The 19412-nt window shown below is 42.8% G+C and overlaps 1 protein-coding gene and 1 pseudogene across 1 annotated transcript in view; one reads left to right on the top strand and one right to left on the bottom strand.

Annotated features, from left to right (window-relative positions):
* LOC115161777 (ribosomal protein S6 kinase alpha-5) overlaps positions 1-9970 on the bottom strand; it is a 48374-nt gene extending 38404 nt beyond the window's left edge. The window contains exon 1 of the mRNA XM_029712559.1: positions 9704-9970. Coding sequence (XP_029568419.1) covers positions 9704-9773 — 70 coding nt within the window. The 5' untranslated portion in view covers positions 9774-9970. The remainder of the gene's footprint in view (positions 1-9703) is intronic.
* Positions 9971-10813: 843 nt separating this feature from the next.
* LOC115161776 (zinc transporter 1-like) lies at positions 10814-17264 on the top strand (annotated as a pseudogene).
* The last annotated feature ends 2148 nt before the right edge of the window (positions 17265-19412 follow it).

Here is a 19412-nt window from a genome sequence, read left to right as displayed (position 1 = left end):
GTGGGAGTGGAGTTGCTGGGCGGGGGATAGAATGACGGTCAAAGATAAAAAGTATTAAAAAATAAAGTCAAAAATAAAACAAACAAAAAGTACGTTTGAATGGCACTGATGGGCAGTGTTTTTACAGCTAATGCCGGTTTGCCTGAGGCTGATGCCGTACAGGTGTTTGTACACATGCATATACACACACACACACACACACACACTCTCATTCAAATGCACACGCACGCACACACACACACACACACACACACACACACACACACACACACACACACACACACAGGTAAATAATGCCATACATGCACTCAAACATATTCATTTGGCCTTTGCTGTTATGATTTTTGTTGTCCTTGATGTCTTCGTTGTTTTTTGCATTGTTGTTTTCTGTTTTCATTTGTCTTTCTCTTTTTCTTTCTCTTGTGTTCATTTTGTTGGTGCATGGGGTGTCTCTTGGGGGTGGGGAATGGATTTATTTTTTTATTTATTACTATTATTCAAAAAAAATTCTGAGGGGGGCTCGGATGTTTGAGGGTCAGCTCATGGGGAACTGTGGGGGAGATCTTAGAGGGCTGGCGGTTGGGAGCTTGGGCCGGTGGCTGATGGATCCCTGGTTCAGGTCCCCGTTTTTTGCCCTTGTAGGGGGGGGGGGGGATCTGTCGACGTGCCCTTGAGCGGGGCGTTGATCCTGGTTGCTTCTGTGTGTCGCTCTGGATGGGAGTCCGTTAGATGACTAACGTGATGTAGTTGTTGAGCGGCTTCACTGCAAGTATATTGTATGATTTAAACATTCAATAAAAACATTTAATAAAAACTATATATAAAAAGGAAGAGAAGCTTAGGCCTAGCTCTAGAGATACCAAGGGAAACAGAGATATGCTGGCACCATGCTCCCATTTCTTTATCAAAGAGGCTACTACTGCTGTACAGATATGGGCATACAGAAGGAGACTAATTCAAACATTTTCGATAAGAATATTTTTGTATAAAGATAAGCATTATATTGTTAGATTAAAGGAGTAACTCCGGTAGGCCTAAACCAGGGCTATTCAACTGCTGGCATGCGAGCCAGATCCGGCCCGTTTATTAAGATAGACTGTCCATTTGATCAATTCTGAACATTAACAAAAGATCTGCAAACAAATCCCGGCCAACATCCACTATTGTGGTTGTCTTTAGTGTGCTTTCTGACGGTTTTTAGCACGTATGTTGATTCATTTTTTCTTCATAGGAATTTAACTCGTGTTTGAACGGTTTAAGCTACAAAATATTATGACCCCATTCCTGAAAGCTACGACTCTCTCCATTTTCCTCTCTGATGCTCACAAGGACTTTTTAGAAAGGATTGTGACAAAATAAATGCACCTAATGACTGAGGGAAATGAAATCAAAGCATACTTCCTTCAGACTGGAATTTGACATTACCTGATTTGACATATCTTTGTATTATTTATTGAGATGCTCTGATTTCAGATGATTTTAAAATTACCTAATTACTTTTAAGAAGCTTTTAATATTTGTTTAAATAAAAATTGATCGTTGAGGTTTTTACTTTTCAATGATTAACACATTTTTGGGGTTGCACCTCGACTCACATTGGTTGAGCGTCCTCCACTTCTTTCCTAATTACTTTTAGCAACATTTACATTTTAAGAAAAGTGGTATATTGGTGTGTGTGCATTGCTTTTTTATTTATACAGTTCTTCCGAAGAATAATCGCACGTGGAAAATGTCATGCCCCCTTGTATTTAACCTTTTTTTACATCTGGCCCCCAGTAAGAATATTTGTATGTACTATATATCCCCATTAGCTGCTGCCAAGGCACACAGACATAAGCATGCATAGACAAACAGGCTTTACTCAGAGCCAGTGGCAGGTCATTGATAAAGATTTTAAAAAGTAAGGGGCCTAGACTGCTGTCCTGGGAAATGCCTGACTACCTGGATTATGTTGGAGGGGCTTCCACCCTTTGTGTTCTGTTATACAGGTAACTCTTGATTCACAATATAGCAGGGGCTATAGTTGAATAACCCAGGACTACAGTTGAATAGCCCTGGCCTAAACCATTCTTTCACACCTGTTGGAGTCAGTTGGCGCACCGTTGCACACTGCCTTCATAGCGCTGCAGCATTTACTTGTCAGCCTAATAATAGCCATACAATATCAAACATTGACAAAATTGTAACTTTATTAGGGGAATATCAAAAAGTAAGTCAAGTCATTGTTTATAGGGAAAATGTGAACAGGTTATTATATTGCAGCATTAAATTAACTTTTGCATCTTTGGTTTTTCCCTTTCATGGTTTGAGTGCGAGTAGCCCTATAGTAGCCAGATAGACCTAGAGGTAATTATATTATATTGCGGCAAACATTACAGTTGGAACTTAATTTGGCCAAAGAAAATGGCTCAAAATAATGAAACAAAACAATTGTTGCATATTTTCAGAAGTGGTTTAAAAAGTTTTAAAAAACAGACTTATATTGCAGCAATTACCAAAAAAGTGAGTGCCGACCATAGGCCTAACCAACAAATGGCAGCAATAAACTTATGATAAATACGAAGCAATTTTTTTTTTAAAAAGAGTTCTAACTTAATTTAGCCAATGAAATTGTCTCAACAAAATTAAACGAAACACTTTTTGCATATTTAAAGAACTGGTTTATGCTGTATCGGCAGGATAGAACAGCGGTATCTGATAAGACAAGGGGTGGCGGGCTATATATTTTTGTAAATAACAGTATGTGCACGATATCTAACAAAGTCTCAAAGTTTTGCTCGCCTGAGGTAGAGTATCTCATGATAAGCTGTAGACCACACTATCTTCCTAGAGAGTTTATCTGTATCTTTCGTAGCTGTCTACATACCACTACAGACTTAGGCTGTTACTAAGACCACACTCAATGAGCTGTATTCCACCATAAGCAAACAGGAAAACGCTCACCCAGAGGAGGAGCTCATAGTGGCCGGGGACTTTTAATGCAGGGAAACTTAAATCCATTTTACCAAATTTCTATCAGCATGTTAAATGTGCAACCAGAGGGGAAAAAAAACAAAAAAACTCTGGACCACCTTTACCCCACACACAGAGACGCATACAAAGCTCTCCCTCGCCCTCCATTTGGCAAATCTGGCCATAATTCTATCCTCCTGATTCCTGCTTACAAGCACAAATTTAAGCAGGAAGCACCAGTGACTCGATCAATAAAAAGTGGTCAGATGAAGCAGATGCTAATCTACAGGACTGTTTTGTTTGCACAGAGTGGAATATGTTCTGGGATTCCTCCGATGGCTTTGAGGAGTACACCACATCAGTCATTGGCTTCATCAATGAGTGCATCGATGACATCATCCCCACAGTGACCGTACGTATATACCCCAACCAGAAGCCATGGATTACAGGCAACATCCGCACTGAGCTAAAGGCTAGAGCTGCCACTTTCAAGGAGCAGGACTCTAACCCGGAAGCTTATAAGAAATCCCGCTATGCCCTCCGACGAACCATCAAACAGGCAAAGCATCATTACAGGACTAAGATTGAACTACACCTGCTCTGATGCTCGTCGGACGTGGCAGGGCTTGCAAACCATTACAGACTACAAAGGGAAGCACAGCCGAGAGCTGCCCAGTGACACGAGCCTACCAGACGAGCTAAACTACTTCTATGCTCGCTTCGAGGAAAATAACACTGAAAAATGCATGAGAGCACCAGCTGTTCCAGAAGACTGTGATCACGCTCTCCGCAGCCGATGTAAGTAAGACCTTTAAACAGGTCAACATTCGCCTGGAGGGCCAGGCGGATTACTAGGACTTATACTGCGAGCATGCGCTGACCAACTTGCAAGTGTCTTCACTGACATTTTCAACCTCTTCCTGTCCGAGTCTGTAATACCAACATGTTTTAAGCAGACCACCATAGTCCCAGTGACCAAGAACACTAAGGTAACCAGCCCAAAATGACTACCGACCCATAGCACTCACATCTGTAGCCATGAAGTGCTTTGAAAGGCTGGTCATGGCTCACAACACCGTTATCCCAGAAACCCAAGACCCACTTCAATTTGCATACCGCCCCAACAGATCCAGAGATGATGCAATCTCTATTGCACTCCACACTTCCCTTTCCCACCTGGACAAAAGGAACACCTATGTGAGAATGCTATTCATTGACAACAGCTCAGCATTCAACACCATAGTGCCCTCAAAGCTCATCAATAAGCTAAGGACCCTGGGACTAAACACCTCCCTCTGCAACTGGATCCTGGATTTCCTGACGGGACGCCCCCAGGTGGTAAGGGTAGGTAACAACACATCTGCCACACTGATCCTCAACACAGGGGTGCATATGTTGAGGATCAGTGTGGTGCGTGCTCATTCCCCTCCTGTATCCCGTGTTCACTCATGACTGCACGACCAGGCACAACTCCAACACCATCATTAAGTTTGCCGATGACACAACAGTGGTAGGCCTGATCACCGACAACGACGAGACAGCCTATAGGGAGGAGGTCAGAGACCTGGCCGTGTGGTGCCACGACAACAACCTCTCCCTCAACGTGATCAAGACAAAGGATATGAATGTGGACTACAGGAATAAGAGAACCGAGCACGGCCCCCATTCTCATCAACGGGGATGTAGTGGAGCAGGTTGAGAGCTTCAAGTTCCTTGGTGTCCACATCACCAACAAACTAACATGGTCCAAGCACACCAAGACAGTCATGAAGAGGGCACGACAAAACCTATTCCCCCTCAGGAGACTGAAAGGATTTGGCATGGGTCCTCAGGTCCTCAAAAGGTTCTACAGCTGCACCATCGAGAGCATCCTGACTGGTTGCATCACTGCCTGGTATGGCAACTGCTCGGCCTCTGACCGCAAGTCACTACAGAGGGTAGTGCTAATGGCCCAGTACATCACTGTGGCAAAGCTTCCTGCCATCCAGGACCTCTATTCCAGGCGGTGTCATAGGAAGGCTCGTAAAAATTGTCAAAGACTCCAGCCACCCTAGTTATAGACTGTTTTCTCTGCTACCGCATGGCAAGCAGTACCGGAGCTTCAAGTCTAGGTCCAAGAGGCTTCTAAACAGCTTATACCCCGAAGCCATAAGACTCCTGAACATCTAATCAAATGGCTACCCAGACTATTTGCATTGCCCCCCCCCCCCCCATCTTTTACACCGCTGCTACTTTGTTGTTATCTATGCATAGTCACTTTAATAACTCTACCTACATGTACATATTACCTCAATTACCTTCACTAACCGGTTCCCCCGCACATTGACTCTGTACCGGTACCCCCCAGTATATAGTCTTGCTATTGTTATTTTACAGCTGCTCTTTAATTACATTGCTGGTTAGGGGCTCGTAAGTAAGCATTTCACTGTAAGGTCTACACCTGTTGTATTCAGCGCATGTGACTAATAAAATTTGATTTGATTCTTAAATAGGCCTACAATAATAACAATAATGATATAGAATAATAATAATAATAATGACAAAACAAATAATAAATATGAAAATAAATAAACGTTTTTTTAAATTGCATCAAACCTGAATATCGAGTTGCATACAGTCTATTTGACAGCACCAATGTTCTTCTCATCTTTGTCTAATACAATATTAAAACTTGTCCCCACGGAGGTCATTTCCCTTGCTGGCTTCTGTTTACTATACTCTTTCTAACTTTTGTTTAACTTCAATGAAAAAGGCTTCCATCTTCACAATCAACAGTAGCCAAGGCCAAGGCTCCTCTCACTTGCTCTCCCTCTGTCCTCAGCAGCAGGCACACGTCATGCGAGTGGCCAGAACCAGTTTCAGCTGGACATAAGCGCTAAGTTTTATTGAGTTGCAATTGGCTGACACAGATGATAAGTTTGCGCAGTTCTCATCACTTCACAGGTAAAATTAACAGAGGAAGGGCCCTATCGGGTCCAGTCGGTAAAGGCTTGTTCCACCTCTAAAAGCATAAGGTGGATCAATAAACCATTTCAGAAAAATCAGAGATTATGGGTATGTTAGAAACAGACATAATAAGCATTCCTGCAACATTTTGTTGAAATATAATTTTATCTCTGACAAATGAAGCTAATTGATTGCACCCAAAGCCATTTTCATTTATATGATTCATATAGTATTCAATAAATATAGTACCTAATGTCAGATTTGGACCAAACTTTTTTTTAACAATGAGTTAGACATAAGGAACCTAAAGAAATTCTCAAAAAGCCACCTATGGACCCCCAAACCCTAAATCCACCCCAACAACGTGTATATAGAATCAGCTCTCTATGTCTGAAAAGTATTGTTTCTTAATCCTATGTAATGTATTCCCAGTGAATTTGGTGATGTTTTTCCCCCCATTGTTCAGAAAAATGTGTCATTGAAGTTGATCGGTTTATCGGTTTAACATTGATCGGTAAATGTCCCATCCTACATCCTGATATTACCAGGTTCTGACCACCCCTCCCCCTCAATGTTAAAGGGATAGTTCAACCAGATTACAAAATGACAAATTGGTTTCCTTACCCTGTAAGCAGTTTTTCGACAAGGTATGACAGAAGTCCATGCTTTGCTTTTGTTGTCCAATGTTTCAAATGCTATCTTTTTAGCACAAATCCAATGCAAGTAAATTGTACCTATATTAGCATTTTCACACTTCATGTCCAAATCATCAAAAATGTATGTTCAAAACTCAATGATGTTACTTATAGATGATTTGGATATGAAGCATGAAAATGCTAATATACAGTACTAGTCAAAAGTTTGGACACACCAACTCATTCAAGGGTTTTTCTTTATTTTTTTTACATTGTAGAATAGTAGTGAAGACATCAAAACTATGAAATAACACATATGGAATCATGTAGTAACCAAAAAAAGTGTTAAACAAATCAAAGTATATTTTATATTTTAGATTCCCTTTGCCTTGATGACAGCTTTGCACACTCTTGGCATTCTCTCAACCAGCTTCATGAGGTAGTCACCTGGAATGCATTTCAATTAACAGATGTGCCATGTTAAAAGTTAATTTGTGGAATTTCTTTCCTTCTTAATGTGTTTGAGCCAATCAGTTGTGTTGTGACAAGGTATGGGTGGTATACAGAAGATAGCCCCATTTGGTAAAAGACCAAGTCCATATTATGGCAAGAACAGCTCAAATAAGCAAAGAGAAACGACAGTCCATCATTACTTTAAAACATGAGTCAGACAACACGGAACATTTCAAGAACTTTTAAAGTTTCTTCAAGTGCTGTCGCAAAAACCATAAAGCGCTATGATGAAACTAGCTCTCATGAGGACCGCCACAGAAATGGAAGACCCAGAGTTACCTCTAATGAACTTATCCTCTGCAGCAGAGTTACCAGCCTCAGAAATTGCAAAGTTTAAGTAACAGACACATCAACATCAACTGTAGAAAATAGTACAAATAAAGATAAACCCTTGAATGAGTAGATGTATATTTTTTATTTTTTGTGTAGATTGTTGACAAAAAAATTACAATGAAATCAATTTTAATCCCACCTTCTAACACAATAAACTGTGAAGAAATCCAAAGGGTCTCAATACTTTTACAAGGCACTGTATATTTTGTGGAGACTTGAGTCCTCGGTCCATCCTTAAAATCAACACTCATGCACAAGACTCATACAAACACATGACCGACAGATTGATGATGATCATTAAAGGCAAAGTCAGAGGTCAGTGCATTATAAATTGGGAAGCCACAGGTGTATGAGAACAGAGCATGTGTGATGCAACATTCAAGGACAGGGCACATTGTAACAAAATTGGCTAAATAGCCCGTGCTACAGCAGTCCTTCCTATCTAAAGCAGAAAACAGACACAGCTGTGAGTGGGGGAAAAAAATACTATTTTCAGCCAGCCAATTTATTTCTCTCTCTTCAACAACCCTGTTTTTGAAAACACGCTTTATTTATTTATTATTCCTCCTGGGTTCCTGCATGACAACTTCTTTCTGTGTTTTTTCAGCAGGCAAAAGCATTGTTACCAACTAAACTGACCTCTAATCTAGAACAGGGCATATTATATTCAGACACAGCCTGGAATAGATCACTACACTTTGCATGCAGATATCAACAATGATGGCTGCTAATGCTTTGTGCACATACACATGGAGGGGAGGGGAGGGGAGCGAGAGAGAGAGATATCAACAATATTGGCTACTAATGCTTTGTGCACAAACACATTAAGGGGAGGGGGGAGGGGAGAGAGAGAGCGAGAGAGAACAACAATGATGGCTACTAATGCTTTGTGCACAAACACATTCATTGCAGCGAGAGAGCAAGTGAGAGAGATAGAAAGACAGGAAAGATAAGATAAGAGAGAGAGAGAGAGAGAGATAAGAGAGTAGAGAGAGATAAGAGAGGAGAGAGATAAGAGAGGAGAGATAAGAGAGGAGAGATAAGAGCAGGGAGAGGTGCGAGAGAGGGAAGCTTGTATGTAGCCTTAGCCTAATAAGCCCATGCCCATCACTCTCACACAGTGTGGACTGCTGCTCAGCTAAGGAACGGCTCAGCAATAATGCTGAGGCTGCATAGTGCTGAGATTGAGCTAGCATCCTAGATAGATATTTGGCAGAAATGGGGCCACCTTCCTATCTAGAGGAAACAGAATGATGTGCCTCGAGAACCTCACAGGGACGCATCCTCTATTTATGTTGTTTAATTGGAGTGTATGTGCACGTGTGTTACTAGGATGGAAGCATTGGTGGTGCGGTGCCCTTCACAAGACAGGCTTTCCTCAGAGGGCTGTTTTTTACTTTACAGTCGCTGCGATCTCAAAGCTTTGTGAAGTGCGCTAGAGGCAAGCTTTGGAAAATGCTGTAATTAAGTATTCATATGCATGTTGGATCATGGATATGACTATCAATTAATAGTAATTACACTGTCAAGCATTGGTCGGCATAATCAGAGTAACATCAAATGAAGTAAATAAAGATGACATTCTTAGTAGCAACAGAAAACAATTCAATTTTACTTGCAATAAATGATTACATTGTGACATCCTCCAAAATGCTTGATGGGTTGGGATAAATGGAAACTTGAAAGACAGACAGGGCAGTGTATTCAACAACTGAAGATGCCACTCAGATGACAGGTCTCACTCAAGGTTCTCGCGTCTGACATCCATGGAATAATGACAGCCGAACAAAACCACCACCATGGCGGAACACAAGACGCGAATAGGCATATTACCTACTGTTATGTAACTACCGCCACGAATGGAAAACAGGCTAATACATACAGCTAGCTAGCTAACATGAGCTATTGGCCAACACTCCCCTGTCAAGCGCTCTTTCGGTCTTCTACTTCTAACGTTAGCTAATGTTTGATGTTTTGTACTTGTCATTTTGTGGACTGAATGATAACTAATGTCACAGTTTTAAAACATGAGCCTGCATGGCGACGGTCAAGTTAACTTAGTTCGCTTAGCAAATTGCGTGGCTTGACACTTTACCTGCCTTTTTTGGATTTGACAGACTGCACTTGCAAATCCCAGCGGCAGAGTAACGTTAGCTACTGTAGCTAGCAAAGTTAGCTAACCGTTGCCATTTCATTAACTAGCTAACCGGTTATTTAGCTAGTTAACGTTAATCACCATTAGCAAATTTAGTAGCTAGATAAATTAAGCTAACATTATTATCTAACGTTAGCTAGCTAGAAATATCGCTAGCTGGACAACTTACCATTTTTCAGCTCATGTTTCACAGTAAACGGTTCACCTTCTCTAGAAGATCCTTCCATCGAAGATGGCATTGTATTCCAAATGTGCCCAACGACACACTTGCTGACTAGCACATCAGCAACATTACTTAGATAGTTTGAAATTACAGAAACACATGTAGCTAGCTATATATGGTTTCAATGTGGTGTTGACCAGCTAGCTTTGATTGGAAAAAAATTGGGTTAGCTTATCAAGCAAAACAAAAATATGTCAAAACAAGACAGCTTAGAGGGGAGGGGGTAACCACTACTACACCTTCATGACCAAGCCCCCCTTCAGCTGTGATTGGGGTTGCTATGGGCAGTATTAACATCTGATTGGGCCCATTTTTCTATCCATGACCAATAGGCCCTACTTCCTGCCCCCTTATTGGTCAAATACTTGACAGCGAAATATCAGCGTCCTCCTCCTCACGAGACGAGAGCAACGCCAGCTGGAAATATAGACGAGCAGAGAACAGCGTCTCAAACATCTCTCGTAGTTGTCTTTTGCCACCACCTTGTGGTGGTGAAATGAAAATATATGTTGATAATCAAGATATAGCCTTACTAAACCCATGATAGATTGTGTAATTTGTTATTTATACGAATTGAAACTTAATCAAATACTGCAAAAATTGTAATAAATTGATAATTCTTTTGGTGCATCAGCTCTCAGCAAACAGCACTAATCCACTTCAGTTGTGTAACCTTTATTTTATCAGGGAGTATGACACCAAGGTCTCTTTTACAGATAAGCCCTGAATTACATCAATTACAGAAAATACACACATCAAAATATAAATGCAAGCAAAAAGAGGGAAAAAAACACATTCATGAGTAATAAGGTCCTCAATCAGCTTTCTTAATTACCCTAGAGACACCAAATCATCACATTTAAGAACATATGCATTCACTACTGTAAGTTGCATTCACTACTGTAAGTCGCTCTGGATAAGAGCGTCTGCTAAATGACAAAAATATAAAATGTAAATGTATATAGTTAGTTACTAACATGGTTGCATGCCATTTTGTCAATGGAGCACGATGGAAACAAGCCGTTGCTTCGGCAAGTTTCCCCTGGCGACCGTTTTGGTTGCTGTCCAAGGTGCTAGTTTGCCAATGGTCAACGGGTTTTCCACTACAACTCGCGAGATAGTTTGAAGATACTCGACACATTTTTATTCGACTGTTGTATTGCTGCGGTGAAAATGGCTTGGGAACGAAATCGTCTCCGACTGCTCTGCATGCTGTCCATTACTTTTTAGTTTTTCATTGTTGAGGTTTTCGTCAGCCGTATGACTGCTTCCCTGTCAATGCTGTCATATTCTTTCCATATGCTGCCGGATGTCATTGCCCTGGTTGTGGCCTTGATTGCTGTGCACTTCTCTGAGAAAACTCAAGCAACGAGTCAAAATACTTTCGGATGGATCAGAGCAGAAGCAATGGGTGCTCTGGTCAACGCCGTATTCCTAACTGCCATGTGCTTTACCATCATTATTGAGGCAGTCGAGTGGTTCACAGTGCCTCACGAGACTGAGAGACCCCGAGTGGTTTTTGGAGTTGGAGCTGCGGGACTTCTTGTAAACTTGCTCGGTCTTTTGTTGTTCCACGAGCACGCAGGACACGGTCATTCGCATGGTGGCTCTCATGGAATTAACAAACTTCACAAATCCGAGAGAGTAGGGAGAGAATCCATTGGAGATGAGACCAGTAGGCCTATCCTGTTTGATTGCAGTCTGAAGACAGGGGATCTCAGCAGGTCCAGGAGGAGATCACGGTATGTCTGTTGTATTTACCTTTTCTTCTGTAGTTGTTTGATAATTGTAGCTGTATGAGTAATGTTCTTTGTGATCATCAATTAACACAATGTTTAGTGAAGGGAAATTAATATACCACTGTTTAAAGTGATACTTCAGGATTTTGGCAGTGAAGCCCTTTATCTACTTGCCCAGAGTGAGATGAACTCGTGGATGGCATTTTTATGTCTCTGCGTGCAGTTTGAAGGACGTTGCTAACTAGCGTTAGCGCAATGACTGGAAGTCTATGGTAACTGCTAGCATGTTAGTTAAAAATCCAACAAATTAAAAATCCAACAAAGAGGTCACAATCCTGCAAATTAATTTGTATTACATTTTTAGTAGACACTCTTATCCAGAGCAACTTACATGAGTAATTAGGGTTAAGCACCTTGCTCAAGGGCACATTGAAAGATTTTTCACCAGCTCAGGGATTCAAACCAGCAACCTTTCGGTTACTGGCCTATCGCTCTTAACTGCTAAACTACCTCCTGGTGTAAAGAGGTGCGTAACTGGTGGCAGTGAAGTCAGACGCAGGAGAGCAGAACTAGGTAAATAGCCGGAGCAGTTTAATATCAAAACCAACGGCATAAAGAAATAACCAACATAGGTACAAAACCCGACGTGCACCAGTAAACATGTGCACAAACACTTACAACAAACAATTCCACACAAAGACATGGGGGGGAACAGAGGGTTAAATACACAACACTAAATGAGGGAAATGAGAACCAGATGTGTAGAAAAACAAGACAAAACAAATGGAAAATGAAAAGTGGATTGACAATGACTAGAAGACCGGTGACGCCGAACACCGCCCGAACAAGGAGAGGAACCGACTTCGGTGGAAGTCGTGACAGCTGGTCTAATCTGTTGCCCTAATCTGTTTGTAGATGAACATAAAGTAGCCTAATAGTTAGAGGGAAAATGAGGGTAGGCATATATAAATTAGAACGTATAGAAGGGTCTTTGTATAAAGGCCTGTATTATTCATCATTCAGGATTCTTATGCTTAGCCTGGGTATCAGTCTATTTGTGTTAACATTCTACTCCTTGTACTCCATGTCATATGTTATCACAAATCAGGTCTTCTATGGTCAATACTCCACAGAAATCCCCAATAAGGACAACCTTGTGGTCCACATGAAGGACATCTCCCTGGAGGATTGGAACGATAGCCATCATGACTCTGCTTCACAGCTCAACATGCAGGGTGTCTTCCTCCACGTGCTGGGTGATGCCCTCGGCTCTGTCATCGTTGTGGTCAACGCTCTCACCTTCACCTACGCGTGGCAGCCTTGCCATGCTGGAGAGACCTGTGTCAACCTATGCTACAACAAGCCACGACGACACTTACCACCACCAACAACACGTCAATGTTACGCTGATCACCATGCTTGGTAGTAGTACCCAGACTACAGTGCACTTCACTGGCCCTTGCTGGGTGCTCTACCTCAACCCCACACTCTGCATCATTATGGTGGGCTTCTTACTCTATACCACCTTACCTCTCCTGAAGGAGTCAGTCCTCATCCTCCTGCAGACTGTTCCTAAACAGATAGACATGCCCCGGCTGCTGGGGAGGCTCAGGGGCCTGGATGGTGTGTTGGCTGTCCACGACCTACACATCTGGCAGCTGGCAGGGAGCAGGATCATTGCCACGGCACACATCAAATGCCTAGACCCAGCTTCCTACATGGATGTGGCCATGTGTCACGTCCTGACCAGTAGAGGGTGTAGTTGGGTCAGGACATGGCAGAAGAGTCTGTGTGTTTTTATTGTTTCATTAATTTTGGCCGTGTGACTTCCAATCAGGCACAGCTGTAGAGGGTTGTGGCTGATTGGGAGTCACACATAAGTTGCCTACTTTGCCTTGTGGGTTTGTGGGTAATTGTTCATGTCAGTGTTCTTGTCATTGTACCTGACAGGACTGTGTTGGCTGTCAGTTTTTTGTTGTTTTGTAAATTGCTTAGTGTTCGTTTAATTAAATATGACGAACCCTAACTCCGCCGCATTTTGGTCCACTTCTTCCACAGACAGCCGTTACAGAATTACCCACCACCAAACCAGGACCAAGCGGCGGAAGAAAAAAAAGGAGGAATGGACATGGGAGGACGTCCTGGATGGCAAGGGAGCCTACACCTGGGAAGAGATCCTGGCCGGAAGGGATCGCCTCCCATGGGAACAGGTGGAGGCACTCAGGAGAGCGGAGGCAGCTGGACAGAGGAACCACCGGGAACGTTTCCGAGGTACAAGACTAGCGTTCAAACCCGAGAGGCAGCCCCAAGATTTTTTTTGGGTGGGGCACACGGGTAGTTTGGCCAGGCCAGGGAAGAGCCGTAAGCCAGCTACCCGTGACTACAGGGAGGTGCGTATGAGGTGGAGGGCGCCATGTTACGCCGTGGTACGCACCATCTCGCCTATAAGGACGCACAGCCCAGTTCGCCCAGTACCAGCGCCCCGCAGGTGCCAGGGCAAGGGGAGCATCGAGCCGGAAGGGGTGAAGCCAACCCTGCACTCAAGACCGCCAGTGCGCCCTTTCGGTCCGGTGTTTCCCGCTAGACGCACTAGCATGGAGGTGCGTGTCTCCAGGCTGGCAAGTCCAATACCAGCCCCACGCATCAGGAGTCTAGTGCGTCAGCCCAGCCTCGCCAGTCAACAGTCACCAGAGCTGCCCGCCAGTCAACAGTCACCAGAGCTGCCCGCCAGTCAACAGTCATCAGAGCTGCCCGCCAGTCAACAGTCGTCAGAGCTGCCCGCCAGTCAACAGTCGTCAGAGCTGCCCGCCAGTCAACAGTCGTCAGAGCTGCCCGCCAGTCAACAGTCGTCAGAGCTGCCCGCCAGTCAACAGTCGCCAGAGAGGTCAGACTGCGCTGAACTGCCGGAGTGGCCAGACTGCGCTGAACTGCCGGAGTGGCCAGACTGCGCTGAACTGCCGGAGTGGCCAGACTGCGCTGAACTGCCGGAGTGGCCAGACTGCGCTGAACTGCCGGAGTGGCCAGACTGCCCTGAACTGCCGGAGTGGCCAGACTGCCCTGAACTGCCGGAGTGGCCAGACTGCCCTGAACTGCCGGAGTGGCCAGACTGCCCTGAACTGCCGGAGTGGCCAGACTGCCCAGACTGTCCCGAGCTGCCAGACTGCCCAGACTGTCCCGAGCTGCCAGACTGCCCAGACTGTCCCGAGCTGCCAGACTGCCCAGACTGTCCCGAGCTGCCAGACTGCCCAGACTGTCCCGAACTGCCAGACTGCCCAGACTGCCCCGAACTGCCAGAGTGGCCCGACTGCCCGGAACGGCCAGAACCGGAGCCACCTCCTGATATAGGTGGGTTGGGGAGGGGGGGTGTAGCACAGTGCCGTTGGTGACGGCAGCCACCCTCCCTTCCCTCCCTTATTGTTTAGGTGTTTATTTTTGTTGGGGATTTTCTGTGTTTTGTGTAGGCGCATTTCGGGGTATGCACCTTTGAGGGGGGGGTACTGTCACGTCCTGACCAGTAGAGGGTGTAGTTGGGTCAGGACGTGGCAGAAGAGTCTGTGTGTTTTTATTGTTTCATTAATTTTGGCCGTGTGACTTCCAATCAGGCACAGCTGTAGAGGGTTGTGGCTGATTGGGAGTCACACATAAGTTGCCTACTTTGCCTTGTGGGTTTGTGGGTAATTGTTCCTGTCAGTGTTCTTGTCATTGTACCTGACAGGACTGTGTTGGCTGTCAGTTTTTTTTTGTTTTGTAAATTGCTTAGTGTTCGTTTAATTAAGTATGACGAACCCTAACTCCGCCGCATTTTGGTCCACTTCTTCCACAGACAGCCGTTACACCATGCGAATCAAAGGCCTCTTTCATGATGAGGGTATCCATGCCACGACAGTTCAACCAGAGTTTGTTACTGTTAACTTTGCATCTAATATTTACGTCTGTGAACTGTCCTGTGGGACGCAGTGTGCCCCGAAGCTGTGCTGTGGAAACTTTGACAGAACAGGACTAGGAGGACCTGTTAGAGAAGAGGTTGTTTTTTATCAGTATCACTCAATATAACACCAGTCAACCTCAATACAACAGTCACCCTCTGCAGTGACCATCAAGCTACTGTAACTGCCACGCAGAGCCCAAGCTGCCATTTATACAGAGGCAAAATCCTCAGTGTCACAATGAATGGTGATTATACATTCGGAACTTGAAACATGTTGAGAGGTTCAATTTAACTTTATATAGCATACTTTGTGCCACAGCAGGAGGCATCGTAAGTGATAGTCATCCAACTACATTCCTAATGTCTGGATATTCTGCCTACTGTGTCTAATGTGAAGAAGTTGGTGCAGACTGAGTGAACAAGTAGTATTACATTCTCTGTGTCATGTCTGGACTATCATTAAAAGTGAAGACTGTTTTGATTTTGATTTTATCAAATCAATTCTCTATGTGTAATTTAATTACGCAATTAAACTAATCATGTAACTTTAATTAACTAGGAAGTCGGGGCACCACGGAAAAATTATGTTTACAAAGTGTAAATTTCCCAAATATAACTCTTCAGATATTTTCATATCTTATCGATTAGTCATTATCATTAATGTATTATTATTACCTCATCAGTTCTCATTACTGAACGTCGCAAGCCCTTGGATATCTGCACGATCCCTAGCGTAAATCATGAATCAGCTATATACAAATTGACTTAATGCTTTATTTACTAACTAAATAATCACACAGAATTACATTACAAACAAACAGTAGATATTTTGGTTACTACATGATACAAAGAAAAAGTCCCAGGCAGACGAAGCCGATATGACGGCTTAGTTGACAAAGGAAAGGTGGGGACTGAGAAAGAGCGGGAAAGACAAAATGGATTCACTACACACAGTTAATAATTATATTAATTGAAGTGCTAATCCTTTGCACATGAACTGCTGCTCATTCGAGAATAATTGCAATGTATATATTTGCGCCCGAATGTCGTTGTTGTCTTCTCTGTTGGAATCCGGTCCGTCTGCTGGAGAGTCAATCGACAGAAAGTCTCTAGTTGTGTTCATAATGGATACGTCAGGCGTACCCATGGTTGTCGCATAGAATAGATGTTTCGGCGGTTGTCGGTATTCTTGTCCTAGACTTACATAATTTCCTGCTGCGGACTAGTAATTATACGTCGAGGATTTACTCTTATTCTGTAGTGATCAATAGTCTCAGAGTTTAACCATTTCCAGCCTTGTAGCCAAAACTACAGCAGTATGGTCTCCTGGGCCTATAGAGTTTTAGTTATTAACCATTTCAACATGTAGCGTCAGCTCCATATTTTCTGGTCTAATGTACATTTCGTAGGAAGTGGGTTTTATACTCTGTGGAAGAAGGGGCGGTTCTATGACGCCTAATTTGATGTCTGGGCTCACGGGAGTGTGGCCACCGACTAGTCAAACTTTATATGACAATCCATACTCTCATTTAGAAGGTTAACATCACATTACATCTTTTCACAAATAGTTTAATCTTTAATCACATACGTTTCACAATATTTAGATGTAAACCTGACTGCTGGGAAATGTACACTTTAAGAGATACAGTAATGTGTGCTTCCTGTCCTTCTTGAGATCACCAAATGAAACACACTCAACATGACTGTCCCTTAAGTGTCCACGGACCACTGCCACATTCTTAACAATAGAAATATTGTTTAATTATTCAAACTTTTGATGTCCAAGCGTCTCTCTGTGTTCCACAGTTTACATTCCAATCTCAAACACTACAGAGCATAGAGGCAGTGTATTTTATGACCACCATAAAACAGCCGACTTCCCACTCTCCCCCTCTACGAGAGAGAGCACGCTGTAGAGCTGACCCACTGTAACCTGATCCTTCAGATCGTCACAGGAGAGTTATGACAGTCCCCCTCTGGTGGATTCAACTTGAAAGGATTATTCAGATCGTCACAGGAGAGTTATGACATCTGCCATGGCTTCATGAGCTCTTTAGCTGATTTTGTCATTGAATAGTAAGTCACCATTGTGTCTATAGGCTTTGCAGGCAACTTGAGTATGCAACTCTTAGAATTGTGCCAACAATTAGGTCACTGTATTCACAACAATATACACAAACAGAGACCAGTCTCAGCTGTAAGGATTCAGATACTACTGTACACTGTTCTCAGGGTCTGACACACACACACGCACACACACACACGCATGCACACACATGCACACACATACTCACACACACGCATAACCCAAGAGGCAAGGACTAAATACCTCCTTATTTTCTTAAACTGTTATCACTTTGACACTTGCTAAGCAACCTTTTGAAAATATTCAACTCTGTTCTGTACAAATTGTTCCTGTTTCTATCTGTGAGTATTTATTTATTTATTTCACCTTTATTTAACCAGGTAGGCTGGTTAACAAGTTCTCATTTGCAACTGCGACCTGGCCAAGATAAAGCAAAGCAGTTCGACACATACAACAGGTAGGAATGTGTGTCTATGCTCAAGTATCACAACTTGACATAATCACCATAGTGACCCACAGAGTATAAAGACAACACTGAGTCCTAGTGTCTATCATAGCATTCTATTAGAAAATACCTATTATTTTAAGCATAGGTCCAACATGCCCCTTTAGAGAGAGTGAGAGTACCACACTGTTTTCAAAAACTGCAGTGTGACTAGTGAGGGCACCCTCTTATCATTCTCACCCAAATTATTGAAATTATGTGAAATGATGAATGTTACATTTTTCATAACCGTTCATGATTTGTTGCACATATCAACTATAAGTCTCAAAATGATACACATTTTTCTGACAATATGCTCGGGCCACAGCAGACTTTAGTTTTGTCCAATGATGTATATATAAACCCTGGATTGCTGATGCTATGTATTGCTATGTACCCAAACAGCAAATTAAAAGTGACCAAATCAGATTTGTGTGTGTTCATACAGCAGTCATTTGCTGAAATGACTACGCTAGTTGTCATAGTAACAACAGGTGTGTGCGCAGTGTACGCTGATTGGTGGTTTTGCTTGTGCTTCCCATCAGTAAGGAGTTATGTAGCAGCTATATGACAATAATGCCTACCATGGACATTTCCCAGTTGCTGTGAATATTCAAAATCATTGTGTAAGAACACTTTTAAAGCCTCAAAGGATAAGATGATCAAACTTTCAAAACGAGTCATTTTAGGCTAGCAACAGCATTCAACTAGCTACAGTATGTTGCTATTTAGCTTTCTAGCACATTTACTAATTTGTTTGTGAACAATTAACAAGCTACTTAGCTACCACTTCATGTTCTTGTCAAACTGTCAACAGAGTAGCTAGCAAGCAACAAGATATGCCAAATAACAGTCAAAAAAACACTTGAGGGCAGATTTGACCGTTCAGACACAAGTCACATGGCCAGGGATAAGATTTGTATCTGACTTCAAACCACCTATAAAGGTGGTTTGAAATGTGGCTTGAGATATCCGATTCATTGTGGCTTTATGCTGTTCACACTTCCAGAAAAATAACAGATACAAATCGGATATGCCAAAAAATTGGGTTTGAGTCACTTCAAACTGCCAACGTGAACAAGCAAATGTTTTTGTATATTTTTTCATGTTTTATTTGTATGTTTATCTCACATAATATAATTTAAAAGTATGCATTACGGTGTCTTTAATAGAATAATCATTGCAAAAATGAATGTAGACGTTAATAAATGCATTTCTATAGCTTCCAAAATATGTTTTACAATGGTGAGGGAGTTCCAAGACAAAGGCGCGGCGGCTTCAACACAGTGCCCCCTATTGGTAATCTAGTGTATTTATAAATCATTGGATATATACAGATCATAGAGCTCGACAGTTTGTAGTCCAAAATCCCGGAAATATGTTAGCTCCGGTTCGTTCATCAGTCCCTATTTCAAAAA

The sequence above is a fragment of the Salmo trutta genome, chromosome 25, assembly GCF_901001165.1.
Source record: "Salmo trutta chromosome 25, fSalTru1.1, whole genome shotgun sequence".
In the NCBI taxonomy this organism is placed as follows: domain Eukaryota; kingdom Metazoa; phylum Chordata; class Actinopteri; order Salmoniformes; family Salmonidae; genus Salmo; species Salmo trutta.
This window is presented reverse-complemented; position numbering and strand designations above follow the sequence as displayed.